The following is a 14,766-nucleotide window of genomic DNA, read 5'->3' on the forward strand; positions in this document are numbered from 1 at the left end:
ATACAAGAAGGATTAAACATATGCTTACATATCTAAAACTGCTGGATGTGACCCGATTAAAATAAACATAAGAACTACGGGGAACCTGATACGAGCAGCCCAAAACCCGATTAAACAACGCCCAAAGCCCGAATAACCCCACACCAGAAAAAAAATGAGTTTCTTTTTCCTTTTTTGTGACTCGATAAACCCAAAACCCAAGAACAAAACCCATTTAAACTCACCTCAATTAGCTCATTAAATGCCACATAACCAATAACTTCTTCAACTCTCACTTAACCATGTGCTGTAGCATGTTTATTTCATTAAATAAACCTTAGTATAAAAATTAGTCTCACCGATGAATGATTTAGTAAATTATATATATATATATATATATATATATATATATATATATATATATATATATATATTGTTGGTATCAACATAACTTGCCACAATATATTAATTTCCACACATGGAAAACGTATACATTTAATTAATATGCATTTGGCAATATTTTTAATACGAAGGTGCCTAATAAATGCGTATAACTTAAAGAAAGCCCAAGGACATCGATCCTCTATATATATCATCCGACAAACCAATGAGAACTTGCCTTCGATTCATAACCTAAACAATATCCTTAATGAGCTGATTACCTCAATGAGGTGTAATCAAGAAAATTTGATGCTTCTCTCTCATTTTATTATTCTTCTAACATTTCAATCCCACTTCATAACCTTATCACATTCACAAACAATTGTCAAAAACCTCCCCGGATATTCTGGTGATCTTCCTTTTAAACTTGAAACCGGGTATGTATTATCCTAACATTCATCAATCTTACTTTACTCAAATCACGTAACTTGCTCTCAATATAACCGTTTCGCATATTAATATTCTAATTAACGTGTATGTATTTCGTATGGAACCGAAGTTATGTTGGAGTAGGGAAGAATGAAGAAGTCCAGTTGTTCTATTATTTTGTTGAGTCACAAAACAATCCTGAAGAAGACCCTCTTATATGTTATATCCCGGGTGGCCCTGGGTCTTCTGCCTTGCTTGCTTTCTTATATGAAATGGGTATGCAATTAGTTAATTATAACTTTGATTATTTATTTTAAACAGTAAAGTAACGTTGTGATCGTGTTGCGTCATGATTGTAGGTCCACTTAACATTAACGTCGATAATGGCATCACAAATGCCACCTTAGTAACGAATCAATACTCATGGACAAAGGTTGATATATATAACCTTCTTATTTTCCATTATTCATAGTGACTTAATTTTTATGTTATAAATTAATTATTATTATTGTTGTTGTTGTTGTTGTTGTTGCAGATGGCTAGTATCGTATTTGTGGATATTCCTGCCGGCACTGGATTTTCCTATGCTAAAACAAAAGGTGCATGGGTTAGTAGCGATAGTATTGTGGCTGACCAAGCTCATGATTTTGTGAAAAAGGTATTTTGATGACATTGCTTTTGAAGAAAACTTTCCTAATTAAGCTGCCTGTCTTTGAAAAACTCTTTTTTTTGTTTTTGTGAAGAACATATGTACGTACTTTGGATCCTTGATTTGTACGTTTTCCTTTTATTAATTATATTTCTTTTGTTTGATAAATAGTTTCTCATTGGCCACCCTAAGTTTTTGAAGAATCCACTTTACATGGGAGGGATATCTTACATGGGTCTTGTCACTCCTGTCATCACCATGAATGTATATGAAGGTATAAGTTTATAACTTGATTTCCTTAATATTTCATCAGACGATACATTAAATGTGTGTCATGTTCTGATCATTGTTGTATCTACAGGCAACGAACGTGGAGACCAACCGAGACTAAATATTCAGGTAAATGATCAAACCATATAAACTTTTAAATGCCATTAAATTGTTGGAAGCAAACTATCTATTCACTAAACCTGATTAACTAAATTTTTTTTAATGCATATAGGGGTACATTCTTGGGAGTCCTCTCACTGATAAATTCATGGACTTCAATTCAAGATTCAAATACGCTCATCGTATGGCACTTATATCAGATGATATTTATAAGGTACTTCATGAAATTCATGCTCTAATCAAGTTACAAGCAGCTTAAAGTTTTTACTTATAGCAGTGTACTTTATTTATTTTATTATTTTGATGGCAGTTGGGCATAGAAAATTGTCACGGTAATTATATCAACACTGATACATCGAACTCATTATGTGCACAAAGTCTACAAAGCTACAAACAAGTGAGTATTTTGAATTCTTTATATAAAAATTTGTGCACTTTGTTAACATTGGTGCAGATATGCAATGTTGTCTTAAATTTTGAATTACAGTGCACAGATCGAATTAGTATGAACAACATATTGGAACCGTTCTGCGATGAATCAAATTCCATGCCATGTCAAGTACTCTTTCTTTATACATGTATCTCTTTCGCATAATTAAGTACGTTTGCATGATTCGAAAACTAACGAAATTGCCAAAATTTTTGCACCTTATAGGAGGAAGCTTTTAACGGCATACGAATTTGGGCGAACAGCGTCACCGTGCAACAGGCTTTGAACATTTCTCAGGTAATTTGGATCAAATACAAACAACTTTTAACATGAAAGATGTACAAATAAAAGAGTAATTATGTTAACAATAGAGTATTTATTATTAATTTACACCTTTTGAACTAGAGTGTAATTACTCTAGTTCAAAACTGTAGTAGGTTAATTTTATTTGTATCGTATCTCACCTTATATATTAGTATTCAACCATATTCTGTTGTGTTTAGGGTACAATCGGAACGTGGGAGTTGATGAACACAACCATGCATTATGCAGAAGGAAAAAAGGACACCTTTTGTTACGCTTATGATATTTTTAGTAGCTTTGCGTACCATAAAAAACTTACTACCAAAAATTGTCGTGCTTTGATATTTAGGTAATGTAACATGATATAATATGATGCAGGATTACACTCCAGCATTGTCTATCTAAGTTGTCACAAATCTAATTTCACTTAAAAATAATTTCATTTTTATATAACTTGCAGTGGCGACCATGACATGACATTCCCATATGTTGGTATGGAGCAGTGGATAGCTTCTCTTGGTGTTAGAGTTGAAGAATCATGGAAACCATACTTCATTGATGGTCAAGTTGGAGGGTATGACTTTTGGCACCATTTAGTAACCCAGTTTTTCAATTTAATTTGTGGTCATTTTAATATATATTTTAACATCAAGAAAATTTTTATAACATTAAGAGGATTATGTCAACACCTGGTGCATCAGTTAATTTATGTGTATTAATTTCTTGTTTCCTTGTGTTGCAGATATGAAATGACTTATGCACAAAATGATTTCTCATTGACATTTGCTACGGTTAAAGTACGAACTAGTTCATTATTTTTATACGGAATTTTGTGTTTTGTATGTAGTTACTTAGATTCAGTTGCGATAACGGTCATGTTACTAATTTGTTGGCATATTAATCATTATCCGTCGCGTTTACATGTCTCCCAACCTATGGATCATAGAGTTTATGATCTTACGTGATTAAGAATTACATGTTAGGAATTTCATTACTCCAAACCGATCTTATATAACTCATGAAGAAGTAACTTAGTATGCCCCTAATGGGCAATTGACTGATTTTTATCTCAGTTAGAATGTTGTAATTTATTATGAAACTAGATAAATGAAAGTTACATCCATACAACGTTACTTGTCTACTAGCAACTGAAGTTTATGTTTGGACTTTCATATTCACATTGTCACTATGGTTTATTATCAGCGGATGAGTCATAGTTTGGAATGTTAAAATCTAATGATCCATTCATAACATTTTTAGTTTTGATTCAGTAAATGAGTATGGGATCGACTTTCAAAAACTGGGTCGATATTACCTAAATACTCGTAATGTACCCAAACATCCGCCCCATTGCACATCCAGCATTGAATTTTGGGTTTTTGGTTTTCTTCATGTTCCCTTTATTCTGCATCCATGTATGTTATAATCATGTCTTTCTAAAATTGGGATTTCCGCAGGGCGCAGGACATTTAGTGCCTGTGGACAAACCAAAAGAAACAATGGATGTGATTGAGAGATGTCTTGCCTCAAGGATCGATTCAAACATTATTGAATAAATGGAGATAAAGCACATGCGCACACTTTGAATGCCAAATAGGTATGAAAGAAATAGAGATAGCTTGCTTCTTGAACTGAAACCAGGCTTTTTAATTATATTGATTTGTAACATCCATATTTTAAGAATAATAAATAAAAGAAAGTTTTGTTACTGATGCGTGTGTGTTGTTATTTAATTTTATTAAGCAATAAATGGATTGAGTAATATGCTTAGGATTTTGTATGGACTTGAGAATGGTTACGGGCCTAAGGTCCATGGGCTTGGAGTATTTAAACTCCTAAACCTCCCTAAAACCCTAAACATTCTCATTTCTTCTGTCTCCTACCTCTGAACACACACTCATACCAAACACAAACCCTCTTCATCTTATATTCATCCTAGATCCAAAATAACCTAGGAAATTCTTGTTCAAGCATCATTAAGCATCAAGAATGTAACATCTCGGATTTTTCGTATTTGTTTAAACCGATTCGACAATGTAAGTCGGATCTTTCGAATTATTTAAAACTTGTATTTATTGATATTAAACTTGGTTTAACTTATTTTCTTGCGTATTTCGTTTTTAGCATCCGAATCGTTTATTTTAGGCATAAATCGAGTGAATTAAGGTCCAAGAAAAGGATATTAACTCAAATACAAGTCCATACCCTTAGATTACTGATCAAGCATGAAATGTTTTCGTTTATTTCATCGATTTGGTCATTAAACTCTTATTCGGTTTTCTAAACGAGTAAATCTTTCAAATATGGTTCGTTTTTGTTATTCTTATATAAACACATCATAATCTCTGCCACAAACCTTTACACCAAACCATAGAGAAGCCTCCTCAGCCGTCATATGCTCTGACCATCCCTAAACCCTTCGGGTTTTGCTTATTTGTTGAAGATAGAAGTTTGTTCGTTTGACTTTGCATGCGTATGGACCTTTGACTCATCGTTTCTGTTGATCCTTTCACTTTCCGGGTAAGTTGTAAACATGGGAATCGTTCCTACATATTCTCTAGTCAATAACCTTCAATCAATTTTGGCGGTTGAAGGGTGTTGACTGGCCAATTCGTTTAAAACTCGTTAAAGGGCAAATCAGTCAACAAGTTTGACTTAACGTTTTCTCATACTTATGGCCGGATTCAATGTTCGGTCCAGAAGACTTTTATTCTCGTAACAAAATTTTAAGGCTACTGCCCAAAACCCGATTTCTGACTCGCTGTTCGGATTCTGGTCAGTACTAGCTCGCTTAAATCTTAAATATAACATAACTTATATTCTAAATGTCTATCTGGGTTGATTCGAGCGGAAACAAGTTTGTTTTTACTTATATTATCATATCCTAAAATCTCATATTCTGAATTTTTTACATCGTTTGACATATAGTGGATGACTCGCTTATTCATATTTGTATTCGTTTGTCATTAATCTAAGGTGAGTTTTATCATTCTCTTATTTTACTCAATTTTCACAACGTTTTGGGGACATATGTGTATATCATATTATACATATATAACAAAAATAACAAACGTGTAATTGTGTGTGATTAATTAAATATACTTGTTATGTGCTTACTTGTTTATGTGTGCATTCGTCCTCGGAGAGGTCCCGCATATCCCATGTATTGGGTTTTCTTATTATTGACCAACGCCCGATTCGCTTGGCAACGGTCTTATTATTATTTGCTCATGGTTGATTTACCGGTGCCCGATTCGCTTGGCAATGGTTTAATCGATAACTTATTTGCTCATGGTTTGATTTCATTACCGCATTTATTACGTTTTGCTTATTTCTCTTATTTATTATATTAACATTATTTTAATGCAAAACTGGTGATAAACTCACTCAACATGTGTTGTTGACAAACTCTATTTTCTACGCATATGCAGGTTATCTAGTGAATTGAAGAATGAAGTTGGATATTTAGACATGACCATAGGATTTAATGAAGACAAACATCATTTAAACTTATTATATTTATTTACTTGAATTGCTTTGTTGTATTTGGATATTGTGTGTATTCATTGAATAAAATAATTAAATAGATATTGTCACATTTATATTATGATAGTATCTTCAAGCGGTAAACAATCGGATCACGCCCTGGCATTTCCGCCTTAGGTTGGGGTGTGACAAAGAACCACGACTAGATTCACGTGAGGATCAAAATCCAAACCAAACCAAGTCCTAGAAATGTATGTTTTAGATTAAAGGTTAGATTTTTTATGCCATTTTATTGTAAGATCCAATGGCTAAGGCAATCGAGTATTGTAAAGCAAGAAAAGTGTAAACTTTGTAGTAAGAAAGTTGTTTGGGTTTGTATGAACAAGTGATGTTCGGGCTGACTCAACTCGAATCGAAACGAGCCGAGCCGAGAGACTCTACTTGACTCGAAACCAGCCGACTCAACTTTTGTGATTTGGCCCAGAACCCCATGGTTCGTTAAGTGATGCGATTCGTTTGAACTCGGCTTAACACTAGAAAAATGGCATTTTCTGATGAAGTTTTTGGTAAAGGCTTATTAGTGAAAATAAATTTTTTCCAAGCTAACCTGGCAACTCGACCCCGGCCAGGGACTCTGCCCATTAGAACCCTGGTTGGGGCTGCCGCCCCTAGACCCCGCTGCCAGGGGAACTGCCCAGGACCCCATTCGTTGAGGGTTTCATTTACTTAGAAGTTTGAGATAGTTAGAACAAGATAATTGATACATGTAACTTGTTAAACAGTCAGTCGCGCTCAATTTAAGAAAGGTATTACCATTAACTCCGAGAGGAACCGACTTCAGGTGAGTTTCTAGCCCCTTTCTCTGTTATGTTTTTCGTGGCTGTGTGCGTACTCCTATGTGTTAGTTAATACACTTACCTTAAGTGGTAAGTATATGTTATATGAATTCTGTGAATGTACATTGAATGATATAGAAATATTTAAGACTATGTACATGGATATATACATTATATAACAAAAGATTTGTAAAGAATGTATGGTCGTATGACGAGGTATGTATGATTGTATGGAACGAGAAGAAGGGCACCGGCCCTAATAATATCCGAGTTATGAAGGCACCGGACCCTAATAATATCCGAGGTATGTAGGGCGTTGGACCCTAATAATATCCAAGGTATGTAGGGCACCGGACCCTAATAATATCTGAGGTACGTAAGGCACCAGACCCTAATAATATCCTAGGTATGTAGGGCAAAATGCTCTTTAAAACGTAGAGATTGTATGCATGAACTAAATGAGTTAAAGCATGAAAGTATGAAAGATATGTAAGTATGAAAGTATAAACAAAGAAAGTATGAAATATGAAAAAATGAATTAATGTATGTATGCAAGTATGTTTGAATGAAAGATGAACAGGTTAAGTATATAATACGTATCTTCGGATGCGTATTTGTAAGTAAATGAATGAATTGTATGTTGCATGATTAATTAGAACTCACTCAGCGTAGCTGGAATTTAGTATGCACGCAGGTGAGTAGAATGAGACAGGTAGCTTGAGGAGGGGCACGTGACATTCAAGGGAACACTAGGAATGGCAACGGGGCGGGTTTGGGGCGGATTTTGGTTAACCCGAACCCGAACCCGAAACCAAAAACCATCCCCGTACCCGCCCCATTACCCGTCGGGTTTAATTCGGGGATTCCCCGTTTGGTTTTTTGTACCCCCCGACCCGCCCCGTCCCCGAACCCGAAAACCCGAAAACCCGAAAACCCGAAATCAATAAGTTCAATACGAATATACGATCTTACAGGTGAAATAATAATAATAATAATAATAATAAGAGAATTAGGGATCTTACAGGTGGTAGGATGAGAACGAGGAGGAGGAGGGTGGTCCGGTGGTGCAGACGGCGAGGGTGGTCCGGTGGTGCAGACGGCCTAATCAGTCGACAGTCACTTTCCTTGTTAGGCTTTCCTTGTTAAGCAAACGGCGATTGGTAATGGTTATCAGCTGAGCCGACAGCCGATATTCCGATAACAGTTAAAGACTAAGAGAGACGGAGACCTAACCAGCTAACCTAATTAAGCAGATTGTAATTTGTAAAACGGCGATTGGTAGCTCTTTGCCTCTTTTCCTTTTGCGCCTGCATATACAGTAGGTTTAGGTTTTTAATATATATATATATATTATTTATATTTATATTTATATATTATATCGGGGCGGGTCGGGGCGGGGGTACCTGAACCCGAACCCGAACCCGAACCCGAAACATTCCCCGAAACAATCTCCGAAACCCGACCCGAAACCGAAAAAACAAAACCCGACCCGACCCGAAATAAGCCGGTTTTCGGGTTTCCCCGTCGGATTCGGGGATTTTTGCCATCCCTAGGGAACACTGGTATCTGAAGAAAGAAGAATCATGTGTCGTTTTATGTTTATTGATTAAGATTACTGTTATGTTGTTTTAAGACAAGTACTCTATGGTTTGTAAGAAATGATTGATTTTTATAGTTCCGTGCAAAAGTTTTAATTAACTCTGATGTTTAGAACTGTGTTTATGGGTAAATCCAACACCTAAAGTAGGGCTGTCGGGACCGGGGCCTTACATGATTGAACTTTTTATTGTATTTTAATTTGTTTTAAGATGTGTTTCAAATTTCAAGTCCATAGTTAAGTAATTTTCTTTGTCCAAGTCTGATATATATATATATATATATATATATATATATATATATATATGTGTGTGTGTGTGTGTGTGTGTGTGTAATCTAATCTTAATGGTTAAATATTCAAGTTAAAAAATGTCATTAGATAGAGAAACACAAAAGGTTGAAACTTAGTTATATGCTTAATAATAAATATACAGGGAAAGTGAATACGGTGTTGTAACGTGTCTAAGATTAGATGGAAAACCCATCAAAACTACGCAGATTTGATAAAAAATCAATCAAAAACTAATTTATTCCCTAATTCCTACCACGGATCAAGCTAGGTCTCCCACCCATCGTCTCCCTAATCGTCAATCTGCAAAGAGTTTTTCAAAGAATTTTATTCTCCTATCGCAATTAGTTGTGGCAATGTCACACCCCGACTTAGTGCCTAGGCGTGTGACCAATAGTTGGTACATATTTTGTAAATATATCGGAGTTGCGGTTTTATTTTAGCAGAAGACATTGTTTATAACAATTTATTAATTTATTTTGAAAACTTTTAGGGTAATAAATACCCGAGTGTTTGATTTAAAAATTCTTGTTTAATATGTTTACAATGTTAAAAGGTGAACCATCTCCATATAGCGAGCGTCTAACTCCATGAGTGACTCTAATTCTTTGCTACCTATTTAAATCTGTTTCACTGAAATGTGGGGAAAAAATACGTCAGCGATATGCTAGTGAATCATTGACTCTAAAAACATTTAATAAATCTTCAACTGACATAATAGTTTTCTTGAACAATTTCAGCAAAAACGTCTCTTATTTCTGGGATTTGTACCACTTTCCATATACACATAATTAAGGTTCTCCGGAAACTGATGCCCATTGAAGAACTTGTTTATGACTGCTAGTCTGCGGCTACGCAGCCTTGCATGATAGACTAGAAAGATATATTTGGATCCAGACACATGTGTACTCGGTCTGAGTTGCTTTTATTTTCTACCTTATATATAATTGGGACCACGTAATCCTATATAAACATTTAACTGACTTGTTAAGATAAACAACCCGTTTATCTTAATGACTGATTATAAAAGGGTTAACATATTCACCTGTGATTGTTTGTTCTGAATGACGTGGTGATCTCGTCTGAAAACCTTTGTGAATGAATGATGATTAACCTATAATAAAATAGCTAGGTTTATATAAATATTCGGATCGTCTCTTAATCTGGCTACACATCTTTAGTCTGGTTTTTATAGCTTTAAACATTGACAGATCATTTGTTTGAATAAAATATTTAGACTTGTAGTCTTTCTATATATTTACCAATGATGTGCTATGTTTCTTCTTCATGAAGAAACATCTATGATAGGTTTCTTCTTCTATAAGAAACGTCAAGTGACTAAACCTTTGTATGTAAAATCTTATGTTTCTTAATTATGAAGAAACAATATTTAACCATATCCCTTGCATATAAAACTTTATGTTTCTTAGTGAAGAAATTATAATTTGACTATATCCTCATTATATAAAAGTCTATGTTTCTTAATTATAAAGAAATATTATTTTAACTATAACCTTTGCATGTATAAAGCTTATGTAAATATAAATATGATCAAGGTTTGGGCTATACCCCCGACTATAGTCTAAGTCGTACAATATAATAATAAAATAATAACTTAAGAGGAACCCCCCTACCTCACACGGGTATTTGGAGTTTACACACCTAAGCTTGAACAAGCAGCACTTCTACTCTACATCGCATACTGGGCTTTACACCACCGGAACCTTGGGGCTTGGCACGCACTTCGAGACACGACACGTAAAACGATGTTATGTGTGTGTGTGTGGAATGTGTTTTTTGGTGTGAGACGGGAATGTGCCGATCAGCCCCCCCCTTTTATAGGCTAATTTCTCAGCCCACTACGTAACGCGATGACCTTTTATGGCCGCCATCATGTAATACGATGACTCAACATGTTCAGACAATGCCACGTGTTGACACGTGACCTGCCACGAGCTCCACGTGTCGACACATGGTAGGGCACACATCATCTCAACCTCGTCGCGTATCGCCATAGAGTGATGGGTTGGTTGGTCGCGTAACGCGACACCACCCATCCTCGGTTTCTTCCCGGTTCCATCGTGTAGCGCAATGGTTCCTGAATTCGAATTTTCACTTTTAGTCCCTTGTCTTGGTCTTGCTTCCCATTTCCCAAAAATATGAAGGCGGCTCGCGACGGGACTAAAAGTGAATAAAAGTGAAAATTTGATTCTAGAGGTTAACAATTTTGTCGGTCCACGCGTTAACAATTTTGCAAGATGGATCCCTTTAAAAGGTAAAAAGTAAAAGAAACATAACATAAGTTTAAAGAAAAAATAAAAATAAGTAATTATTGCTAATTAGATTCAAAATTAAAATACGACATATTAAGATTCCATAAATTAAAACAAAAGCTCGAAAAAATTGAATTTAAAACTAAAATAAATAAAAACGAGATAAATAAAAAACAAATAAAATAAAATAGAAATAAAAGAAAATAACCTAAGTTAATAATTTTAAGTTAAAAACAAAATAAAATAAAAGCAAATAAACGAAAATAAAGATAAAAGTAAAACGAGTAAAGATATTAATATTATATTAATTTAGAAAAATCTCTAAGTTATAATATATTTGCGAAATAGTTCACTACATGGAATCATATTGTTTTACGACGTCCTAGATCGCATTTCCATTTTGATGTTATTGTGCCAAAAACCCAAAGTTGATTGTAAATATAGTCCACTTTAAAAACTTGACAAGTATTTTGATGTCATTATGATACGTTAAGGTATAAGTTAAGCACAATGTTTGTGTGGTCCCCATTAAATTTGACATGTTACGGACTCCATCATACCTCGGGCATAATTTGTGTTCATCAGATCACCTCAAATTGACTCCGACCCCTAATGATTGATCAAAGCCTTTTCATTATATTTAAAATTTTGCAAATATTTCAAACATTAAAGGTTGAGCCATGGGACTTACCCGCCACGCAAGTCGGACTTACATGCCTTCATTTAAGATGTTTAGGACTTACGTGTAACATCTCGGATTTTTCGTATTTGTATTCGTTTATGTTTAACCTGATTAAGGAATGCAATTCGGATCTTTTAAACTATTTAAAACTTGTATTATTGGTATTTAACTTGGCTTAACTTATTTATAATTTCATGACTTTCAATCATGCCAAATAGCCTTTAGAAACTCTTAAAATTGTTTAAAATGGCTAAAAATGAATTTTCGGAACTTCGGGGACCAAAATTGACATAATAAAAGTAGTCAGCAATCACCCCTCGCTGCGTAACGTGACCAGGAACACCTAGTTGGTCACGGGGCGCGGCCTGACCATTAGATCAGCAATAAATCGTTTATTTTATGTCCTAGTTCGTATTTTATTGCAAAATCGCTTTTTTTTTACCAAATCGCTTGTTTTAATCCCCAAGAAAACTCTCCTAGACTTGATACATGTCCACATTCATTAGCCCATTCCTCAAGAACGAATTTTGACGTTATTCCATTCGATTTCGTCATTTAAACAAGATCTCTTGCTTAAACGTGATTTTTGTCCAAACTTAGCCTTTGTTTACTAATTCTATATTAACAAGACCATTATTAATCTGCAAACCTTTTCCCTAAACCCTAATATCTACTGTAGCGGCCGTAATCCTCAAAAAACACCCATTTTCCCCTTCGTTCTTTGCTATTTTATTCAAGATTGTTCGTGTTCAAGTTGACTTAGTTATTTTCCAGGTGTTTGACTCTGTTTCCTCATCAATCTAAGCACTTTCTGGGTAAGATATCTTCTGTAAAGTTATTCATTATTGTTCAATGATCAATAAACCTCAATCAATTTCTATGATTGAAGGGAATTGACGGTTCAATTGGACTCCGACCCATTTAAGGGCATATTGGTCAACAACGTTAACCAATCGATTTCTATCACTTCTGGTCGGAACCGACTTTCGGTCCAAAAGACTTATATTTTATCTTGGGATTTTGAGTGTACTGATGGAAACCTGACTTCCGACTCGTTGTTCAGATTTTGGTCAGTACCAGCTCGCTTATTTACTGAAAATCTCATAGCCGGAGTTCTAGATATCCTTTTGGATTGATTCCAGTGGCTATGTTCTCGGTTTTGACTCTATTTTATTTTGTATAAGTTTCAGGTATGTTTGGATAAGAAAACTGGTCACATTAACTTTGCTTGTTTATTCTATCTCTCGGTTTATTTGCTTAATCAGCAAGGTGAGAAGTCATTCCCCACTTTTTATAGGTTTTAAACATTTTAGGGACACTTGCATACTTATCAGTATTTACATATTGTATATAATTCGCACAGGCATACCGTGAGTTTTGTGAGTTGTCAATTAAATGCTAATTGCATAATTGTTTACTTCGGAGAGGTCCATAATAATCACATTAAAGTATGATCATACGCCATCCTACTAGCCAAAGCTCGATTCGCAAGGCAATGGTCAACCGACAACCTTATTTGCAATTGTTTTGTCATAGTAGGCATAGCCCGTGTTCAAAAGGCATGGTCAACTGACATCTTTTATTTGCTCATGGTTTGATTGATTTATACTCATAATATCAGTTTTGCTCATTTTACTTATACATTATTATTAGTGTCAAAACTGGAGACTTTTTCTCACTCAACCTTGTGTTAACAAATATATATTATTTTGTATGCATTTGCAGGTTATCATTTGCTTGAAGCTAAGACGAAGAAACACTTAAAGAGACCTTAGTTAATGAAATAAAAGATATTAGTATACTATTTTTATTTGGTAATTTGTTAAGCTTTGTGTACTTGATTGAAATTTTGAAATAAATAAATAATTAGATATTGTCATATTTAAATTGTATTTTAATATCTTATTAGTTCAGAACCAACGGTTCGAGTCCTGGCATTTCCGCCTTATGTTGGGGTGCGACATTATGGCTGTCAGACTTACAGCCCCATCTTATGTTGTTCTAGATTCCCTTTTTTTTTGTTAGTTATCAACATTTGTTGGCATTAATCATTTAATCTATTTGTAGTTTATCTGCTTTAACAATTGATTTTTAATATTCATAACAAAGCAAAGTTAATTTTATTGTAATCAATCACTAATAGGCTCGTGTATGACTAACTAATAATATTTTTGCTCTCATTGATATGACTTTTGTGGAGTCATGCAACCGCTTCATGAATGTGTAGCCACTAGCATAAGCTGATATTTAAGTTGATATCACATGACAGTTACTCGTTTTTCAAGCCTAGCTACACATCAAGCGATGATGTTGTTGGTTTTTGATATACTTTTTTCATGCGCTAGGATCATCAAAAACAATCTGCTATCATTTTCAATGTTCGAATCAATTTCTCATGATTTTTTTAAAGTTTTAAAATATTCAACTCCCTCTAAGCGGGAAAATATCTTTTGGAATATTTTTAGATTTTCTTAAAAGAGCATAAAAATCTTTCTAAGTCAAATGACATGATCTTGCTTTTTTTAAAAAAATAAACTTAAAATCTTTTTGGTGAGTAAAAGTTAACTCATTTTCTTCCTCTAAAATTGTTACATATTTTAAAAATATTTACAATTTTAAAAAAAAGTATAGACTTTACTCAAATGAAATCATGCCAAGCGATTCTACAAGATATAGAAATCGGGGACGATCAAACGCTTTTGTAAAAAGATCGGCAAAGTTGTTATCTGAATGGACCCTTTGGATATTGACAAGTTTATGATCAAAACAATCACGAATGAAATGCATTCGGATGTCAATGTGTTTTGTCTTCGAGTGCCCGACCGGGTTTTTCACAATACAAACCGCAGCCTCGTTATCACACTTGATCGGGGTGTTAAAGAAATTCAAACCGTAATCCATCAGCTGATGCCGGGTCCAAATCACTTGAGAGTAGCAGCTGGATGCGGTGATGTACTTAGCTTCGGCGGTGGGAGGTGGATACGGTAACCTGTTTCTTGCATTGCCAAGATGTTAACCTATTTCCCAGTAGTTGGCTTCCTCT

The 14,766-nt window shown here is 34.6% G+C and overlaps 1 protein-coding gene across 1 annotated transcript; it reads left to right on the forward strand.

Annotated features, from left to right (window-relative positions):
- Window positions 1-645: 645 nt before the first annotated feature.
- On the forward strand, window positions 646-4,117 carry LOC143536560 (serine carboxypeptidase-like 13). Its single transcript, XM_077030522.1, has 14 exons — window positions 646-797; window positions 920-1,065; window positions 1,149-1,222; window positions 1,325-1,447; window positions 1,610-1,712; window positions 1,800-1,837; window positions 1,941-2,042; window positions 2,139-2,225; window positions 2,316-2,387; window positions 2,484-2,555; window positions 2,762-2,910; window positions 3,022-3,135; window positions 3,304-3,358; window positions 4,019-4,117. Exons 1-14 carry the CDS (start codon window positions 646-648, stop codon window positions 4,115-4,117), a joined length of 1,386 nt encoding a protein of 461 aa, XP_076886637.1.
- Window positions 4,118-14,766: the final 10,649 nt, after the last annotated feature.

This window comes from Bidens hawaiensis, unplaced genomic scaffold (genome assembly GCF_021521415.1).
Source record: "Bidens hawaiensis isolate Kalapana, Puna unplaced genomic scaffold, B.hawaiensis_p1.1 tig00010814_1, whole genome shotgun sequence".
Lineage (NCBI taxonomy): Eukaryota > Viridiplantae > Streptophyta > Magnoliopsida > Asterales > Asteraceae > Bidens > Bidens hawaiensis.